This window comes from Macrobrachium nipponense, chromosome 2 (assembly GCF_015104395.2).
Source record: "Macrobrachium nipponense isolate FS-2020 chromosome 2, ASM1510439v2, whole genome shotgun sequence".
Classification (NCBI taxonomy): domain Eukaryota; kingdom Metazoa; phylum Arthropoda; class Malacostraca; order Decapoda; family Palaemonidae; genus Macrobrachium; species Macrobrachium nipponense.
Window position 1 is genome coordinate 70475435 of NC_087201.1, and position 14738 is coordinate 70490172.

Genomic DNA, 14738 nt, shown 5'->3' on the forward strand with positions numbered 1-14738 from the left:
GAGCAGGGCTATATTTACAGCTGTGAGATTCTAGAGGAATGCAAGCCACAAAAAGTTTGGAAGGAGTGATGGCATGTTGGATGAAGATGAGAACTTGGTCACAGATGAAATGGAGAAAAGGAATCTGTTAGCAAGTTATTTTGAAAGACTCCTAAATGTTGGGACTACTGGTAGGGGCGAGGGCATTACAGATTTAAATGAGGTGTTGGAGGTACAAGAATAAGATATTAGTGCAGAAGAGGTGAAAGATGCCTTAAAATTTGTAATAAATGGAAAAACTGCTGGTGTGTGTGGGATAACCGCAGAGAAGCTGAAAGCAGGAGGACAAAGGATGATATAGGCCTTAAGAGTTGTTTTTAGCATAGTTTAGTGAAGAGAGATGGTACCAAGTGATTGGAGAAAGGCAATTATGATACCAATATATAAAAATAAGGGAAACAAAAGGGAATGTGGTAACTATCGGGGCATAAGTTTACTGTCGAGAAGACTCATGAGAGTAATACTTAACAGAATAAGACCTATAGTAGAAGAGAAAGAGAACGGCAGTGTGGTTTTAGAAGTGGAAGGTCAACTGTGGATCAAATTTTCTTCTTAAGACAGATAATTGAGAAGGGATGGGAGTATGCAAAGCCAATATTCTGTGCTTTTGTAGACTTGGAGAGTGCGTATGATTGAATATGGAGAGATGGAATGTGGAGAGTGGCAGAAGACTGGTATGCCACTAGAAGTGATAAGGATACCAAAGAACTGGTACCAAGGTGTGTGCAGCTGTGTAAAGATGGATGGACAGCAAAGTGACTGGTTCCCAGTTGGAAGTGGGCTAAGACAGGGATGTGTTATGTCACCCACCTTGTTTAATGTATATATTGACCACATAATGAGAAAAGTGATGGAGAATGAAAACAGCGGGGCTAGTGTTTGGTGGAGAAGTTTTTATGGATTGGACTTTGCTGATGATGTTGCATTGGTTGCTGATACGTGGCTGGTGCTGGTAAGTATGGTAATGAGGATGGAGACAGACACACAGAATTTTGGCTTGAACATCAGCACAAAGAAGAGCAAGATCATGGTTGTGAGTAGGGATGACAGTTGCACATGGAGGATATGACAATCAGAGGACAGGAACTCAAGCAAGTTGAGAAGTTTCTATAATTGGGAAGTGTGGTAACAGCAGACGGGAGGCAAATTGAGGATATATAAAGAGGAAAACTAGGAGCAGCAAGAGCTTTTGAGGTTCTGAGAAGAAACGTGTGGTCAAGGCATGAAATCAGCATGAAAACTAAGATGAGAATATTTAATACATTAGTACATACTACCAGTCCTGATGTATGGTTCGTCCACCTAGGCACTGACCAGAACTGAGGAGAGAAGGTTGGATGCTTTTGAGATGAAGCTGCTGAGGAGGATACTTGGCATTAAATGGGACAATTTTGTTAGGAATGAAGACATCAGGATGAGATTGAGGCAAAGGCCAGGCTGAAGAGGGGAAGACTGAAATGGTTTGGACATGTTGAGAGGATGGATGGGAATAGACCCCCAGGAGAGCACTGAGAGCAGTACAACTAGGAAGAAGACCGCTGGGTATGCCAAGAACGAGGTGGATAGATGTAATTGTCAGAGATCTTGAAGATGAAATCCAGAACCTAGAGGAAGCGAGGGAAATGGCTCAGGATAGAGACAGATGGAGAGGAACTTTGTCAGCCTTATGCCACTGGCCAGTGGTGGGAAGATAAAATTCTCTGCTAATCCTTGCAAGATGGATCCACCAATTTCGCCAATGTAAATCTCATTACAATTGCTACACGGTATCTTGTAAACCCTAGCTTTTTCACCTCTTTTTAATTAGACATACGTTAATGAGCGAACTTACGATGGATTTGGGATAATGGAAAATGAAAGGATTATTAGACCTGAGGTGTTCTGTAGCTTTTTGGATGTTTTCATCTTACGGAAGTTTTATTTTATTGTTGAAATCTATTTGTCTATTGTGAGTTGGACTTTTATAATAAATTGTATTCGCCTTATTTATTTATCATGTTTAATTCCTTATCTAAGTACCCATTTGAACATATTCTAAGCCCCATGAGGAATGTGTTGCACCCGACCATGATCTTTACGGATACATCGTGATATGTGAAACAGTGAAAGTGGGTTTCCTGTATACTATGAACACACATCTATTCTGTTCTCTTATGATTAGTATGTCTAGGAACTGCAATTTTCCATAATTTTCCCATTCTGTTTTAAATTTTATGGTCAGAACTAGCAAATTTAGTGATTGTAAAATTCATTAAAATCTCCCCAGCTATCATCCCAGTAAGTAAAAATATCACCTACGTATCTAAGCCTTCTCACAACCTGTGGGACAGCGATATGTACCTGGTAACATTGTCTGGGCTTATGGGTATCAAAAGAGATGGAAGACCCACACCTACTTGAGTGAGAACCATAAGAAGGGAAGCGGGAGTTGAGTGGAGATTTGTGGAAGATAAGGCATAGAAAAGTTGTGAAAGATGAAGCATAGAAAAACTTGAGTGATGGAATTCATAAAGCAGTTTTTTGGCACATGCATTGGAGGCAGTCATGATAGTAATTTCATTGACTTGTTCTTGAGGAGTTTGTAACAAATTTCTGTATTATTATTCCTGATGGTCCATTTAGCCTTTTGACTACTGTAGTTTGTTCTGAGGAGCCAGAGGTTCAAGTAACCTATCTAATCATTGTATGTCTGTTATTCATTTGACAACTTTTGAGTCAGATACTGTGTTTCACATATTCAAGTTTTGGATATTTTGAGTCAAATGTTGTACTAAGTATATACAAAACAACCTTACTTACAGTGTATTGAACTTTTTATTTTATTTTATTTTATTTTTTATATTAAAAGGGGTGATATGGAATTTAACATGAAAATTGGTGGCGGCATAATAGTCATTTCTAGAACTACTGGGACAGGAATGACTAAACTTGTATGAAATCATTTTTGTACATTGCAAATTCAGATTTTCTCAAATACATATTCTGAGGAAGATGATGGGACCTCAGTAGAGGACCAAGGTTTTATTTAGAAAATAATTTAAAAGTGTTCACAGCTACAACATAGTTGTGGTTTGTCAGATTTTCATTTTATGAGTTGTACCATCAAGTTTATTCAAACTATTTTTACCCAGAGCCATAACTCCTTCATAAGTAATAACTTATGAAGGAAAGTAAGAATTTATGTCTTGAGAGTTAGGGGTATGTAGCTCAGGTGAAAGTTGCTCATGAAATTCTTGTTTACCACTTAAATAACTCTGGTAATGCTTTCCAATGATAGATTCTCTGTAGGTCCATTTTTCCTATTTTTTTGGTCTTTCATAGAATTACTAAATAAGGCAGTCCCTGGTAATCAGCGGGGGTTCCGTTCTCGGGGGTGTCGATAAATGAAAACCACCAAAGTACTTGTTCAGTTCACTTTATGATTTTGCCCCATCCAATTTGCTTACTCTTTCAAACATTTTCAGTATTCCCTTAGTGTTGAGATTCTGATTTCATTCCTTCCATATTTTTTTCTCATATCACTTGACCTTTCTCTCTTATATGTACAATATGTCATTCATAATCCTTACCTACCTTCTGACGAATTCTGATGTCTCTCTCTCCTTATCTTCAGATTCCTTAAAATAATCCAAATTCCTCCACAATTTTTTTTCAGTAAATCTTGTCAGATATTACACATTTTCACCTATATGTATATTTTATACTTTCTCAACATATACAGTGGTACCTCGAGATACGAAAGGCTCAACTTACGAAAAACTCGAGATACGAAAGCTAACATGAAAAATTTTACGGCTCTACATACGAAAATTTTTCAAGATATGAAAGGTTGTTGCTAGAAAGTCCGAGATTCGCCTGGACCACCAATAACAATTTTGAAACTCGCACGCCCCCAACTGAGTAGACTCGCCACCATCCTCCTACTCTCCCATTGGTTCCAGATGCTAGTCACCGCCATGAGATCCTTCTCTCCTATTGGTCAGCATCCTTCCCATCATGCATCTTACTACATAGCAGCGTGCCTCGGCCACTCGGTACCAGCATCGTTATCGTACGCACGCGGTATTCGTTCATTCTAACGATTTCGTTTATTAACGTAAATTCGTTAGTGATTTCGTTGCAGTATACGTACTTTATCGTGTTGTGTGAGAACTTTACTCTACTTATACATAAATTACGTACAGTATATACGTAGTCATGGGTCCCAAGAAAGTTGAAATTCACGGAAAGAAGAGAATGCTCTCTTTGGACACAAAGATGGAGATTATCAAGAAGTATGAAGCTGGTATGCGATTGAGTGTGATCGCCAAGGAATACGGCCGAAATCCGTCGACAATAGGCACCATCCTTAAGCAGAAAGATGTCATCAAAGCAGCTACACCTTCCAAGGGCGTCACTATTTTGTCCAGCACCGATACCCCACAGCACGACGATTGGAATGGCTGCTTCTTGTCTGGATAAAAGACAAAGAAATCGCTGGCAATATGATAACGGAGACGGCAATCTGCCACAAGGCCAGCGCTATTTTTGGCAATTTGATTGCCCAGGCCGAAGACGACGGAGGAGAAGGGACAGCAACGCCAACCCCAGAGTTCAAGGCTTCGCATGGGTGGTTCGAGAAATTCCGTAAACGGACTGGTATCCATTTGGTGGTGCGGCATGGGGAGGCTGCCAGCTTGGACACGAAAGCGGCCGAAGCCTTTAAAAAGACGTTCAACGAGATGATGACCAAGGAAGGCTACAGTTCTCAGCAAGTCTTCAACTGTGATGAGGAAAAAAATGCCTCGTCGGACGTACATCACGGAGGAAGAGAAGAAGCTACCCGGGCATAAGCCTATGAAAGACAGGCTTACGTCTCGCACTTTGTTCAAACGCCAGTGGAGATTGCAAGGTGAAGCCCCTACTGGTCTATCATTACGATCTTGAAACTGTTTTGCAACCAGATCTTGACGAGATCGTTGCACTCGGCAAGTCCATGGGGCTGGTCGTCGACGAGGACGACATCAACGACCTTCTCGAGGAGCACCAAGAGGAGCTTACGACGGATGACCTGAAGGAGTTGGAGGCCATGCAACATAACGTCATTCAAGAGGAGTTCTCTAGCAGCGGCGAGGAGGAGGAGGACAACCCTATGACAACGGCAGAAATTAAGGATGTTCCAGCCGTTTTTCATAAAGTGCAATCATTTGTAGAAAAAAGACACCCTGAAAAGGCTCACACAGGTCGTATGCTTGCGCAGTTCGATGACGTTTGCCTGAGTCATTTCAGGAACATTGTGAAAAGTAGGTAGAAGCAATCTTCCTTGGATAGTTATTTTTTAAAGAGGCCTTTAGTATTGGCAGGAGTAAGCAAAAAGGAAGAACCAAGTGATACTAAAAAACAGAAAGTTGAAAGTAGTGGTGAAGTTGAAATTTTGTTTAAAAAAAATAATTTCATTTTAGTTTTTTGTAAAGTTAAGTGTTACAGTTTTGTTAATGTGTTTCATAAATTTTAGTTTGTGTATGTTTTCCTTACATTTTTTTATGTTTTGTAAAGTTAAGTGTACGTACATATGTACGTATCTGCTGTTTGTCCTCCTCCTCTGTCGCCACTTTCGGAGATAGCCTCACTCGAAAGGTAAGCTTCCACATTTTACTACATACGTACAGTATTTCTTGTATACCATGTACACTAATACACTTTATTTACAGGTAATTAGCAGTACGTTATTAAGTTAGGTATTGAATGGTCCAAATTGTTGTAGTATTTCATTGATTATAGGTCAATTTAGCTTTATTATGAAATTTACCGGGGTGTTTTTGGAGGGCTTGGAACGGATTAGCCATTTGAGATGTAAAATGCGGTCCAAGATACGAAAAGCTCATGATACAAAGGCCGCCTCGTAACGGATTAATTTCGTATCTCGAGGTACCACTGTAGTAGTTTTCATCTTCATGATTCTTCTAATTGCATCCTTCAAGATGTTACAAATGCACGTTCACCTTCATTTTTCTCTCCAACTTTCTTCTCATTTTTCATATCTTTATTCATTTGACTCACTATGTTCATGTTTCTTTTTTCCCAGGCTTAAAAAAGAAATTCTATACATAAGAAGCTATGTTGTGGAGTTGGGGTGGCTGTACCTGGTACAGCAGTGTAATCTTTTTTTTATATGTCTTTTGTATCATAATAAAATATATCAATGTTTTAGACTCCATTCTTATATGATGTTAACACCTGTCATGCAATTTTAGAAGTGGTTTGGATGGTAATTTATGTATTAATGTATATTTTTCAATTACAGAACAGTGTGCGATGCGGTATTTTCCCAGCAACCCTGTCATCTTTGGCCTTGACTATAGGAGGCTACAATGCTATGTACCTGAGTAGAGATATGCACTCTGTAAATTATGACATTACTTTTGGGCTTGTGGATCTTCTTAAGCAGCACATTAAACTGTAAGTATTGAGTAATTTTATGATGTAGTTAAATGAGTAATTTAGTGCTTTATTATTTTTTATCATACTTAAAATGTTTATGTATAAATTGTTTATATACGTATATCATTGCAGGCTTTATAACTTTTTCATTTCCTTAACTCTCAAGTATCCAAAGAATGTCAAGCAAATGCCAACCTTTGAGGCTTTGATGACATCATGATGTTTAGAAAAAAAAGTGTTATATGTATATATTTTGACATCAAGAAGCATTTGGTGACGGTGCCATTACTTGATGCTTATTCTTGCTGTTAGCACTTACTTGATGCAGCATCAAGTCATGGCTCTGAAAAAGCTCCGTAAGTTGAGAATGCACTGTACCAGTCATTAGTAGAGATTATAAATTTTTTGCCCAAATTTTGCTATTTTTTTTTTTTATTTATTTATTTATTTTTTTTTTTTTTTTTTTTTTTTACATTAGAGAGAACAGTATTATCCAAGGGTAAAGAGAATCTATAAGCCTTATACAGTATTTTGAAAACTATTTACAATAAGGAAAGACATTTCTTTTCGTGACTTAAATGAGGTAAAAACCAGCAGCATTAAATTAAAAATTAAATTTACAAAAAGCAATGAAAGAAAATTTAATTCTCATGTTCATTATTGGTCTGCCAAAACTGAGTGTGTTTGTCTCAGCTGTATTTTGGACTCACTCCCCAGTGAATCTCAGAGGGTTATTTACAATTTGCCACATATTTTTATTGTGCCAAGGGAACATGTTACACCTTGGCAGTTTTGTTATTTATTCCTTAAATATTTTTGTGGTCACTTCATCCTAGTATATCTTATTACTTAGTTTACAGTTCCCTCCTATATTATTGTTTATCAATTACTTCTTTTTCTATTATAAAACCACTTCTGCACTTTACAGGGAAGAACCTGCTAGAGGTATAGTGTGCTGCACAGTGTCTGGCTTTGCAGTATGGTTTGGTGTCTTTATATTCATGAAGTACTCATTACGTTGCCTGTTCGTGTACAAAGGTAAGTTTTAAAAAAAAATATAATTTCTCTTGACAAAAAATAACATATCTAATTATAATCAATTTATATACTATTGGAAAAACTCTTAATGTCTATCTCCCCTGCCTAAGGGTAGGTACAATCAGGCATGTAACTTCATTTACATTCACTTTCTTGTTTTTTCGAAGTGTAGGACGAGCTGATGAGATAGCAAAAGTTGCCTGATGGATTATTAGGAAAGTGACTTTTTCTTAACGTAATCCATTCCTACTGAGCATTGTATTTCTAAATCAGTTCTGACTGTCCTCCCCCACATTTGCCTTACAAGTTGTGTTGGCTCCACTTTATCAACCAGTTGTATCCAGTGCTTTTTTTCAATGACTTATGGACATGTTTATTTAATACTTTCAACAGAATTTTTTTTAAATAATGTAAATACTGTTGTTGATGTCAATTTTTATTGTATTGTTGATTTTTACAATGTTGTTGTTATGAGTGTGTTACTGATTTTATGTTACTAAATTTAGTTCTTTTGGGAGACATTGGACTGAACCCTGAGCCTGTTACTCATTACAGTAAGAAAAATAGAGAGTCCTTTACCCATATGTTTGGAACTTATGATCAAATTTTTTTTTCTTCTCCAGAGTTGTGCCCATAACTACGATTTGGTGTTTTTATCTGAGACACTTGTAATATGTAACAATAAAAATTTGAAATATAGTTGCCAGTAAGTTCTTTATTTTGAAATTTTCTGTAAGTTTTCCAGTATATCAACAATTCTACTATATATGACTGTCTCTTGGAGAGGATTAGTATGGCTCAGTCACAGAATTCAGAAGCTTCGTTCGTTATTTGTGGTGATTATAATGCAAAGCCCAGTGAGTGGCTAAATTCAAATTCTACATCTACCTCCAATTTTGTCCAGCCATTTGGGGAATTTTTCCACATTTCAGGTTGTAGATTAGACCCCCATTTTCACAGATGTTCCAGTTACTGTCAAGGCCAAGGTTTGTGATTATATAGGCAATCCTGATCATTGCTCCAGTAAGATGGTTTATCTGTCAATCAGCATATTCCTAATGCCCTATATATTCAAAAAATGATCTGGCTAAAATCCAGAGCCAATTGGGATCTCATTATTGAAGCTTAGTATTAACAGGTTTGGGGTGTGGATGGCAATATTGATCCTGTAGATAAACAATATTAAGTGCCATCGATTTGGAAAGAATTGTGCGGGAAAGAGGTGCCAATACTTCTATGGCACATAAATTCACTAATGGTAAATTCACTAATGGCAACTTTTACACTGGCTAAACCATGAATCGGGCATCTCAGGGCTTCAATTCTGCTTGTAGCTTCAAGGGGGAATGTATTACGTCTCTGTCTCACATGACATATTTTTGTAAATTTGCTTGTAAATATACCAAGGGGTTGCTGTTGGTTTTGTTTTTGTCTTTTACAGTAGTATGTCAGTTGTTAATGTAATATTTCAAATAAAAGTACAAAGAAATATTAGAAAAAACATGTAAAAGAAAAAAAGTTACTGAATCTTCGTTCTTGGTAAATTTACGTAAATATTTTTCAACAAATATGCTAAGAATTCATTACTGATTTTGTTTCTTATCTGTTTTGATATTGTTTGAGCAATTAGGTAAAACAAAAAGTTGGTAAAATTTACGATTGTCTTGTAAAAGAGGCCCCACAAGGGTTTGTAAATAGTCTTTATCAACTTTTCGTGGAAGGTAGGGAAAATATTTTAGACTTTTTTTTTCTTTTATTATGCATATCTTCCTCTTTTTTTTTTTTTTTTTTTTTTTTTTTTTTTTTTTTTTTTTTTTTTTTTTTTTAAATTGGCTGACCACAAAGTTTAACCAGCCTGAGGAGCTGCATATCGATATATTTACTGGTCCAGTAAGGGTTAATATTTCAGCTGCTATATTGTATCATGATCCCAAGAAGTTAAATGAAATGCTGATGGCTATTTTAATTACATATGTCGCCAGAAAGGTAATCAAATTTAGGACAAATGACCTGCCATCATTTGATGATACAGTAGATGAGCTTATCATCACAAACAGACCAAATTCAAAACATCTAGATGAAATCATCAAATGCATTTGACACCATTTTTGTCGAGTTTTTCCGTGCTGTGAATGGAGTTTACCGTACAGCTGAGAAAAATGACAGTAATTCCTTGGAAGGAATTACTCAACCCCATCTGTGGTGAACCAAATTGGCATAATCTGTCTATGGGTCAAGATCGTCTTCCATTCCACCAATAATAACAGATGATGGTAGATTGGTTAGTGGCCCTAGGGAAAAGGTCAAACTGCTTCATCGAGCTTTTGAAGCTAGCAGTCAGCTGAGGATGTCTTTCCCTTATACTTATCATCTTGAACCTATTCTTACAAAATCTGCCTGTCAAAAATCTTAGAAGTTACACTCACATGTGTATAAACCACAGACATCATCATCTGTAATTGAGGAAAATACAAACTTAAGGTAAAGCTGCAGATGACACGCACACAGTTGGAAATGAAGAGGAAATTAGCTCCACCGAAAATACTTCAAAATATTATTGCAGTAACATAAGTACTTGTACAACATGAAAAAATAGGAAATATTGTAAATGTTAATGTTCTCAAAAAAGCAAAATCAAGATGCCAAAAAAGTTAAGACCCAGCTACAGAAGAGCAAATTGTTAGATGGGTTATATTCTTGACTCATAGGCTGAGGTTACTCACCATTGTGGCATCAATGAGTCATTTGTAGTGTAGACATATAAAAAAAGTTTCACCCAGTGCAGGATTGCAGTAAAAAAAAAGGACATCCAAATAGAATGGATAGGATTTAGTTCTTTAGAGTTGAAAGGTAATAAAGAGTATAGTTTGATTATTCAAGTTGGGACAAATGTAAAGATTACATGCAGGACAAGATCTTCTACTGACCAAGAAGCAGCTAAGTAACATCCTGACTGGAAGAAACTCACAGAGGAGCAAGAATATTATTGGAACAGAATTCATTGCATATAAAAATAATGGTTTGTAAAAAAAATCTCACAGGGCATTCGTTTTAAGGGAGCATTGAAAGGAAAAATTAAATAGTTTTATCAGTTCATTGTCTCAGATGTCAGGAGATGCATCTTCCAAAGGGAATTGCCTTCAAGGTATTTTAATGGACAATATCTGGCCACCCAAAATCCCTCTAGTTCTACACTAAAGGCATCTGTCTTTTCTTGATTGTACCAAACAGAGTCTTCAATGCAGCTCGTACATTGTTTTTTGTTCCATAGTAAAATCTGGTATTCTGCAACAAAATGCTTAAAGCCCCATCGAATTTTAACTCAGAGTATAAAACTTTCTTTTAATATTTTAAACAAAGTTTTATCATATGGAAATTAGTCTTTTTGCTGTTCAGAGTCGGTGAACTTTTCATTTTTTATTCCAGACACCACCAACTTACATCAGCTGTTACTTTCAATGCCATGAATGTAGTATTCAAAAAGTGGAATTGTATTAATGCTATGCCATTTTTTAGATTTTAAATATATATATATATATATATTGTGCAATTTTTTCTTACTTTAAACAAATATATATATATTGCTTTTTTTTTCCAGGTTGGATGTATGAGAGCAGAGGCAAGGGCCGTACAATGAGCATCACATCTCGTTTATGGTTTTCAGCTGTGAAATTTTTGACTGGCTTCTCCCGTCCAATGCTGTATTCCTACCAGGGATCGCTTCCTCGTCTCCCTCTGCCAGTTCTTAAGGATACTATGACCAGGGTAGGAAGGTTAAGAAAAATTACATAAACGAGCTCCTTTTTGTAGCAAAATTTTGTTAAAAAAGAATAACAAAATGAAACTGTATATGAAATGCTTTTGACGTAGTTAAATGAATTTGTGTGATAAGTAATTTTGTTTATGGTAGTGGTAATATCACTTAAAAGGGTAGGGATATTTAAATTATGTTATTAGGAAAAGAAAAAATAAGAAAAACTCTCCCCAATAGCTTGGTAAATACCTCAAAGTCGATTTTAGACTTACTGACGGGGATGATTTAGTACAGAAAATTCTGACCTTACGAGTAATTAAATGGGTAAATGGAAGAATCTCAAAAATATTTTGCCAAAGTGCATCGGTGGGGCCATCCATACAAGCAAAAACTTCAAGATAAGAACTGAAATTAAGGTTACTTTATGAATATCATTTGGAGACAGATCTATAGTATTTCCAAAATGACCATAGCTCTCTGGCGGGGCTGTTTGGATCCTCCCACGTGTGTTTAATCTTTGCATATCTGCCATATTTAGAGTAACAACAGAGAGAAAACCATTTCTCCCATTACAGTTATCAAAAATCATCTTTTCTGTCACGCAGAATTCTAAATCAGTTACACAAGTTCACGATTGGTAAAATTTTTTTATGCAATAACAAGAAACGAAGTCAGATTTTCTATCAACATGGCAGCTCATTTTGGTGCTATTGCCAATATTTCAAACAGTTCCATTTAAATCCATGGATAAGCTGCTTAGATTCTCTCCAGGGGCCACTTTTGGTGGTCACTGTACATGTCTCGAGGCAGTTCTCCTTTCTACAAATATCTTGATTTCCTAATATCTTAGGTATAGACTAAATTGTTGAGTAAAGAAATATGAAATAAAGCATAACACAGTAAGTTTGACGAGTGAGAAAATAAATGATCGTATACAGACTCCAGACTCTCTCTCTCTCTCTCTCTCTCTCTCTCTCTCTCTCTCTCTCTCTCTCTCTCTCTCTCTCTCTAAATAATACATAGGAAACAATGACTGAATATTGCTTGAATATGCCAAAGTTTTGGCCTGACTGAGGTGTAGAGTGACTTTGACACCAACTTAATAGTCATTCCTGGTCATCTTACAGCAGTGGATAGACATCAACTTCACATCTGAGAAAAGGCAATCGTATACAAAATAAATAAGGTGAATGCAGGGCCTATGTTATCCCATAAAAAAGCTCTCGCTCGGACAGCTGTAAGATTTAGAAGAGAGAGAGAGATTGAGAGCAGGGCCGAATAGGAAGGAGATTAAAGTACTTGGGAATAAAAAGCCTTTATAATCTTATAATTATAGCTTCAGGGTTTCTCTCAAAGACTTTCAAAGGTCTGTCACACACGGGTCAATTGGGGTGTTTGTAAAATTGGCAACAGGGCAAATCTTTTAACGCCACGCCAGAGAGCTCTCGTCGGGATGGCAAGACTATAGGAGATTTTCCATGAGGGTTTATGTGACCAGCGTATTTGGGTCTGGCAACAGTCCTGAAATGCTGCAGCAAAGTGTTTTACTTCAGGAGGGGAGAATATTGTCAGAAAATACCTAATTATTATTATTATTTTTTTTTTATGGAGTCGAGTTAGTAGCCCTCTTGAATTAGGTGCTAATGTAAGACCTCTTGTATGAATCTGAATACCTTTGTAGAATTTGCGAAAAACAATGTGACTTAATGGGTTTGTAGTTTTATGCATGATGATGTTAGAGACGGAAGTTGGTTTATTGGCTCTCTTAATTATGAGTTGTCTTGATGACTTGGTTTAACAGAATTTGTCATAGTGCTTATATTTGTAATACTGTACCTGCTTAAATTTTTACCCTGTATTTGATGACAGAAAAAATTCAATAAATCTTAAAGCTGTGGCAAAACAATACAAAGTACTGATTTAGAAGCCTCAGGAGAACCAGGTCTCATCACAGAAGTGAGAGGTGTTGGCAGGTATCACTGATGCAGAGTTGTGTAAAATCACCGGATCAGGCACTAGTATATTTAAACCTAAACCAAGAATCATTAACATGAAGATTACACTTATAACGTCTTCCTTTTCCAAATATATTTCTGTTCTTTTAGTTATGAATATGCTAAATTTAATCCAGTCCTGGTTAATGCAGTGTGAAAAAACTAGGGTGTTTTATTAATTATTCAGGATATGAAAGTGAGCAAGGTTGAAAAGAGCACTGAAGACACCATTTACCCTCGTGTGAAAGGCTTCATGACATCTGTTTCAAGGATGCCAATATCTCTCTATTGAACTATCTAGTTTAACAGACCTTAGAGAGCTAGCTGAGTTTACTGAAGTGACTTGAAAATGTTCCAGAAGTTCATTGTAACATTCAAGAATAGGATTTTTGCTTTTTAAATAAGTTGTTGATATTGTATTACAATTGTTAACATGCTGGAAAATTCAGTATTATGACCAGAGCACTTTAGTTTTGTGATGGCTATAAAGCAAGCTATCAAGGTAACTAGTGGTGTGTGCTCTTAAAATTGATAGCATTGCTGCTCGTCCATTTTATGAGGTTCTTTATATTTATACCAGTATTTAATATGAAATTCTCTCTTGCAGTACCTCCGCAGTGTACGACCCCTGATGGATGATGAGGCCTATGCCAGGATGGAGAAGCTTGCAGATGATTTCCAGAATGGAATTGGGAAGAAGTTACAAAGGTGTGTGCTTTTGTTTACAGTTATTTAATTTTGTATTCTTTATGGCAATATGTACTTTCTCTATGTATAGTTCATATTTTTTGTGGGAAATTTTTTTTAAATGGCTATTTTTAAATATCTAACTTCCCTGGTAGTTACATATATATAGCTTTATCCCGCCGATTCGTCGCGCACATGGCAGAAATTCAAAATTCGCGGCTATCGCATGCATGACGCACGCAAACAGGATGACGCGCGTGATTCCCCCTCTCGTTCGACATCAGATAACGTCAATCCGCTGGAAGAGATCTCGGAGGACGAGACGCAAGAATCTCTGCATGAAGCGGATCTCAAGAGATTACTTGCGGTTTGGCGGACTTTTTTCCTACAGATTTCCAGCAGGCGGTACCTCGGAGCCCGCCCTCACAGATTTTGAAGGGTAGACCTCAAAAGTCTTTCTCCTTCAAGAGGACTGTTTTGGCCAGATTGGTTAAGAGGGCTTTTTTGACCTTAAATGAGTGGATTATGAAGAAGGAACAGGGTAGGACAACCTTTTCCTTCCCCCCTACGAGATTGGCTTCTCGATCTAGCGTGTGGTACGATACTGGGAAGGCTCTCGGCTAGGGAGTTCCTGCCTCCTCCCAAGGGGACTTCTCCAGACTCGTAGACGCATCGTGTAGAACAGCCATGACTAAGGCTAAAGTGATGTGGTCCACTTCGGAGATAGACCAATTGCTGAAAGGCGTCTTCAGAACTATTGAAGTCTTCAGCCTGATGGACTGGACTCTCGGAGCCCTCGCTGATGT

The 14738-nt window shown here is 37.1% G+C and overlaps 1 protein-coding gene across 1 annotated transcript in view; it reads left to right on the top strand.

The window, feature by feature from the left end:
* Nucleotides 1-14738, top strand: part of LOC135220658 (carnitine O-palmitoyltransferase 1, liver isoform-like) — a 485885-nt gene that overhangs the window by 176929 nt on the left and 294218 nt on the right. The window contains 4 exon segments of the mRNA XM_064258010.1: nt 6323-6477; nt 7388-7497; nt 11096-11262; nt 13853-13953. Of these exon segments, the coding sequence (XP_064114080.1) occupies nt 6323-6477; nt 7388-7497; nt 11096-11262; nt 13853-13953 (533 nt within the window).